The 6,639-nt window shown below is 40.1% G+C and overlaps 1 protein-coding gene across 1 annotated transcript; it reads right to left on the bottom strand.

Annotated features, from left to right (window-relative positions):
• Positions 1–982: 982 nt before the first annotated feature.
• Positions 983–2,067, bottom strand: Zcchc13 (zinc finger CCHC-type containing 13). The gene has a single exon (XM_021153773.2). It carries the CDS (start codon positions 1,977–1,979, stop codon positions 1,467–1,469), a length of 513 nt encoding a protein of 170 aa, XP_021009432.1. The 5' UTR covers positions 1,980–2,067; the 3' UTR covers positions 983–1,466.
• Positions 2,068–6,639: the final 4,572 nt, after the last annotated feature.

Below are 6,639 nucleotides of genomic sequence, written 5' to 3'. Positions count from 1 at the left end.
ACAACATAAAATAGAAAATAAATAAATCATTTAAGTTATATAAAATAAAAGAATTTTGATGCTTCTACCTTTCTCAAAATGATTCATATACATTATACCTATTTGTGTGGTTTATAACTGAATGTACACTGTGTGAAATGTAAGAGGTTTATAATTTCTAGTTCCTGGTAGGCATGATAGCACATACCTCTAATCCCAGCATTTAGGAGGCCAAAGCAGGAGAATCACTGAGTTAAAGGTCAGTCTGGTCTATGTAGCAAGTTCCAGGACAGCCAGGGCTACACAGAAAGATCCTGTCTCAAAAAAAAAAAAAAAAGGAAAAAATTGGGTTCTTCTTATTAGTATTATAAGTATTTTCGTTTCTATTATGAGTAGTTTGTATGCGGTGTGGCACGTGCCTGTAAGAAGACAGTTTTGTGGAGTTGGTTCTTTACTTTCTCCTTTAGGTAGGTTTCAGGAACCAGACAAGTGGTCAAGCTCACACCACCAGGTAGCAAGCAAGTGCTTTTACCTGCTGAGCGGGGCCAGTTTCCTTTCACTGGCCTAAGATGGCTTTCAATATTATTTAAAAGTTAACAAGATCAGAGCTGAGTGTGGTGTTTCATACCTGTAATCTCAGCATTTGGGGCACTAAGACACAGAGAGATGTATTTTTCAGGGGGTCAATTCTGCGATAACATGAGCTCTTTTTTTTTTCTTCCTGAGACAGGGTTTCTCTGTGTAGCCCTGGCTGTCCTGGAACTCACTCTGTAGACCAGGCTGGCCTCGAACTCAGAAACCCACCACCCTACCTCTGCCTCCCGAATGCTGGGATTAAAGGCATGCGCCACCACACCCGGCATGAGCTCTTGATAAAGTAAAAAAATCCCTTAAAATAAAACCAACCAACCAAAAAGCTGAAAAAAATGAAATAATCTAAAAGTTATCAATATAATAAAACTAAATATAAAAAGTTATCAAAGTCATCAATGTTTTCAGAAACACTTTTATTTGCTCTAAAAGTCTCTGAAGAAATGTTACTTCCTCAAAATGTTCTTGCCCCCACCACCGAGGAAGTGGTTTCTCTTTGCGTTGTAGTTGGCTGTCTCTCGATTCAAAGCAGTTTATCTCTATCTGACATACATATATATTATTTGTTAGTAAATTCAAAGACGATGTTCCAAGCTTGATGTAATTTGTCACTATCAATTTCTAATTTAGTGTGTCAAAACGAACCGTACTCAAAGGACCCACTAGTGTCCAATTCAAAAATGGCTGTGCCCTATCTGAATTTCCTCATGGCAACCAAATAGCATATTGATTATAACATTTTTGACGTTTCCCCCACTAGTCATTTCTTGCTTTGAGATGATAATTATAATGGTATAGGAGTAGCTTCCATCTATCACGTTTTTGCAAAGAAATGTTAGAAACAGCTAAGTTTCTAACTAAGTAGTAAAGGATAGATAGGATTAAGGGGGGGGGTACTAAGCGGTAGCCTCAATAGGGCATTCCCGGGCCAGATGTCCAGACTCCCCACAGCGGTAGCAGCTGACTTCGCTCGGCTTGCTGCAGTTCACCGCCATGTGGCCATTCTCACCACATCTGTAGCACTTAATTTGGGTACAATCTTTCTGGATGTGCCCAAATTCACCACAAGTGTAGCATTTCTGTTCTTCTTGACGGTTGCAGTCCCGAGCCAGATGACCAGGTTGGCTGCAGATGTAACAGCACTGCTCCCTCTCTCTTTTAGCCTGGGTACAGTCCTTAGCTATGTGGCCTCTTCTCCCGCAGTTGTAGCAGGTGTCCTGGAGAAGATCACAGTCCTTGGCGTAGTGACCGGTTTCACCACACCGATAACAAACATCGGACTGGTTGGCGGTGCTGCACTGGGGACCTCTGGTACGACCTCTTGCTGTTCGCCCTCGGGTTCCTCCCTTAGGACACTCCCGGGCCCAGTGGCCAGAGTGTCCACACTTGAAGCAACTTTTACTGCTCATGGGTACGGTGAGATCTTCCTGTGAGCAGGCCCACACACACCGACTGCCACGGGCCCCGAGGCTACCCGCCTAGGATGACTTAGATGGAAATGGTCACTTTTCCTGGCAAGCCTCTGTGACATTCATGAGCTTTGCACACGGCCTCAATGGCCACGTACATCACAAAGCCTTTGGGCTTTTTTTTTTTTTTTAAAGTTTTTTTCAAGACAGGGTTTCTCTGTATAGCCCTGTCTGCCCTGGAACTCACTTTGTAGACCAGACTGGCCTCAAACTCAGAAATCCGTCTGCCTCTGCCTCCCAAGTGCTGGGATTAAAGTCATGTGCCACCACTGCACGGCACTTTTCTATTTTATTTTAATTTAGTTTAGTTTAGGTTGGTTTAGTTTTAGTTTTCCCAGACATCCCGATATCATCTCACCACCTACTCCAGCCTTGTCTTGAACTCAAGATCCTTTTCCCTGGGCATCATGAGTGCTAGGGCTACATATATGTACTGTTACACACGCCTACCTTTTTTTGGTTGGTTTTCAACACTTAATTTATTAAATTTGGGGATGAATCTCTTTCTGTTCAGGAATTCTTACCTGTAGAATATTTCCTAATTCAGTTAGTCCCTTTAGATGTGGTGGCACAGGCCTGTAATCCCAGACTCAGGAGGCCTACACAACAGTGACATTGGGTACATAACAAGAAAGTTTGATTACTTCCTAAATCACAAAGAAATCCCTTTGCATACTTGATATGTTAGCTTAATTAATTAATTCGAGGCAGGGTCTTGCTGTGCAGCCATGTATTACCTGAGACTCACTAGGTACCATAAGATGGCCTCAAACTTGCAGGAATCTTCAAGCCTTAGCCTCTTGAGTGCTGGGTTTAGTGGAGTATGCTGTACCCAGCTTTGATAACTAGTGTTTGTTCTTAAATAATATATGTGCGTAAAAATAAGAAATCCACAAGGGCTTGGATGGAGCTCAGAGGTGCAGTACTTGTGTAGCCTGTACACATCTTATGCTCCACCTCCAGAGCTGAAAACAACACATTCAAAAGATATATATTTTCTAAAAATCTACAGTGAAATTTGCTCACAGTTTAACACACTCTATTGTTAGTTTATTGCTGCAAACGTAACTTGCCTGTTTTGTGGAAATGAGGGCTTTTCAAATAGCCTAGCTTGCCCTCAAGTACTTGAGAATGAACTTCTGCCTCTGCCTCCAAGTACTAGGACCTACCCGAATGGGCTGCCATGCCTGGCTTGCCATCTTAACTTTCAACAGAAAAGCACTATTTACGTTAGGAAAGAACAAAATGGGGGGAGGGAGGAGGGGATAGGGCATTTTCAGAGGGGAAACTAGGAAATGATAGTATAACATTTGAAATGTAAATAAAGAAAATACCTAATTTTAAAAAGAAAAAATTTAAATACATAAATTTAATTTAATTTTAAAAAATTTTTAATTTAATTTAATTTAAAAAAAAGAACAAAATTGTAGCATTCAATATAAAACCAATGTTATTGCTTGGAAAATATATGCAATTAAAAGGAGTTGGGATATAGGTCACCTATTTGTTTAGGCCTATTTGTTTAGGTTGGGTTTGATCCCAACCAAAACAAAATATAAATGCAATCAAATATTGGATTTCTTGTCTCATAGGTGTATTCCCTACTGTTTACACCTTATATATGTACATGTACATTTAAACAAATACAAAAGTATTAGGGCTAAGAAATTCGCAGTCTTTTAATTTTTCTCTTTTACTGTTTGACTTTTTTTAAAAAAGATTTATTTCTTTATTTTTACTACAACAGAAGAGTGGTTGCAAGCCACCATGTAATTACTGGGAATTGAACTCAAGACCTCTGGAAGAGCAGTCAGTGCTCTTAACCTCTAAGCCATCTCCCCAGCATGGTTGATTGGCTTTTCAGTCAGGGTGTCATGAAGGCGAAGGTGGCCTTTAACTTTATTCTCTCACTGCTGCCTCCCAGTGCTGGGTTATAGGCATGTGATACCACACTCAGCTTTATGTGAATGTGTATGTATGTGTCTGTGACACTGGAGGTCTAACTAGGTCTTACACGTTAGGAAAGTACTCCACTAGTGGGCTATATCCCCAGCCTGATAGTCTGTCTCCTTTCTTTATTTTAATGGTGTTATACTAGAGTGTGCAGCTAGGGCTAGGTTTAAATGATTTTACAGACTCCCCACGGCTCCCAGGTACTAAATCACCAACCAAGGAGTCCACATGGAGGGACCCATGTCTCCAGCTCCATATGTAGCAGAGGATGGCCTTGTTGGGCATCAATGGGAGAAGAGGCCCTTGGTCCTGTGAAGGCTTGATAGATGCCCCAGTGTAGGGGAATGCTAGGGCGGGGAGGTGGGAGTGGGTGAATGGGTGGGGGAGCACACTCATAGAAGCAGGAGGAGGAGGGATGGAATAGAGTGTTTCAGGGGGGAATCATATTTCCTGGGGGAAAATCATATTTCCTGGGGGAAATAGCTAATAAAAAATAAAAAAGGAAAAAGAAAAGCATAAAAGCTTTGTTTCCAACTTTTTAAGGTTTTCAGTATATACTTTTAAGAAATTATTCTTTCTTTCTTCCTTTCTTCCTTCCTTCCTTTTTTCCTTTCTTTCTTTCTTTCTTTCTTTCTTTCTTTCTTCCTTTCTTTCTTTCTTTCTTTCTTTTTTTCTTTCTTTCTTTCTTTCTGGTGAAGGGGATCAAATGCAAGACCCTGTGTATGATAAACAAATGTTTTATCACTGAGCTACACCCCTAACCCCAGCAAATTTATTTAAATTATAATTTGTGTGTATATATGTGCATACAGGTGTGTGTGTGTCTGTGTGTGTCTGTGTATGTGTCTGTGTATGTTGTGTGCAGAGGCCGGACTTTGACTTTAGATGTCAAAACAACATCTTTTCACTTCATTCGTTTTCTTTTTTCAAACAGTGCCACTCAATGAACCTAAAGCTCATTGAATCTACTTGTCTTAGGCTCAGTCCTCTGCCAGCCATGGATCATTCTCCTCAGGGCCTCCTTGGCTTGGCTTTCTTTCTTTCTAGCAAATAGGTTTCTTTGGGTCTTTTTTTGGGTAAATTAATGGTTCCAAGTGCTATAATCAATTCCTTTGAATAGGAGACAATAACCAAGTCAAAAGAACAAACGCTTGTTAATTATCAGAAACGTCTACGGCCATCTGGTGTGCTGATAGAGCACAGAGAACAATTTTTATAACTCTAACTCAACAAACTCCTTCCTCTCTTCTCAGGCTAAGCCATTAGGCAGGTCCAATCTTACATGTCATGCAGCTCTCTGCTGCTGACATTTGTCTTCTCTCAACAACAACAAAAACCATGAATAGGTTCATCTCTGTTTTATATCCTGACCATTTTCAAGTTTATCAGGCAAGCCTAGCTGTTAGTAATTTGTACTCTAAAGTTGTTGTTTTTTAATGCTTAGTCTTTTTGGTTTTGTTTGTTTGTTTTTGTATTTTTTGTATTTTTTGGTTTTTTTGTTTTTCCAGACAGGGTTTCTCTGTGTTAGCTCTGGCTGTCCTAGAACTCACTTTGTAGACCAGGCTGGCCTCAAACTCAGAAATCCACCTGTCTCTGCCTCCCAAGTGCTGGGATTAAAGTGGTACGCCACCACCACCCTGCGAGACAGAGTCTTATTGTGTAGTCCTGGCTATCTTGGAACTCACTCTGTAGACCAGGCTGGCCTCAACTCACAGAGATCATGTGCCTCTGCCTCCTGAGTGCTTGGATTGAAGGCACTACACATTGCTTCCTTTTTTTTTTTTTTCTTTTTGAAATAGGATTTCATTCTATAGCTCAGGATGGCATGAAATTTACTATGCAGCCTAAATTGACTTCAAATCATTGATCCTGCCAGGCAGTGGTGGGAGAAAACCACTGAACTTAAGTGCTATATTCCCCTGTCCCAAAGCTGTCTTTTGTGTATTTTTTCTTTCTTTCTTTCTTTCTTTCTTTTTCTTTCTTTCTTAGATTTATTTATCTATTATATATAAGTACACTGTAACTGTCTTCAGACACATTAGAAGAGGGTGTTAGATCTCATTACAGATGGGGTTGTGAGCCACCATGTGGTTGCTGGAAATTGAACTCAGGACCTCTGGAAGAGCAATCATTGCTCTTAACTTCTGAGCCATCTCTCCAGTCTCTCTCTCTCTCTCTTCTCTCTCTCTCCTCTCTCTCTCTCTCTCTCTCTCTCCTGTCTCTCTCTCTCTGTCTCTCTCTCTATCTCTCTGTCTCTGTCTCTGTTTCTCTGTCTTTCTATGGTAAAGGGTGTTATATATCCCAGGTTTGCCTTGAACTTTCTATGTAGCTGAAGATGACCTTGTATTTGATCATTCTTTCTATTTCCTGAATGCTGACATTACAGGTGCGTTTAAGAAGTACTGGGCATCTGAAGCCAGAGCTATGTCCAGGAAAATACTCTCCCAACTGAGCCACATCCTCAAACCCTAAACTACAATTGTTCTTATCTCTTATAATTAAAAATATCAGAGAAATTAAATTCTAGGAAAGAGATATCTTGGAAATTTAGAGATGATATCTTTTTTTTTTTTTTTTTTTTTTTTTTTTTTTTTTTTTTTTTTTTTTTTTTTTTTTTGTTGGGCTTTTGGTAGCATTGCATTGAATG

This window comes from Mus caroli, chromosome X (assembly GCF_900094665.2).
Source record: "Mus caroli chromosome X, CAROLI_EIJ_v1.1, whole genome shotgun sequence".
In the NCBI taxonomy this organism is placed as follows: domain Eukaryota; kingdom Metazoa; phylum Chordata; class Mammalia; order Rodentia; family Muridae; genus Mus; species Mus caroli.
Note: the sequence above shows the minus strand (reverse complement) of the source record. Positions and strands in the feature narration are given on the sequence as shown.

Excerpts from the sequence above, each read along its gene's own strand:
- Zcchc13 (XM_021153773.2), bottom strand. The coding sequence starts at position 1,979 with ATGAGCAGTAAAAGTTGCTTCAAGTGTGGACACTCTGGCCACTGGGCC.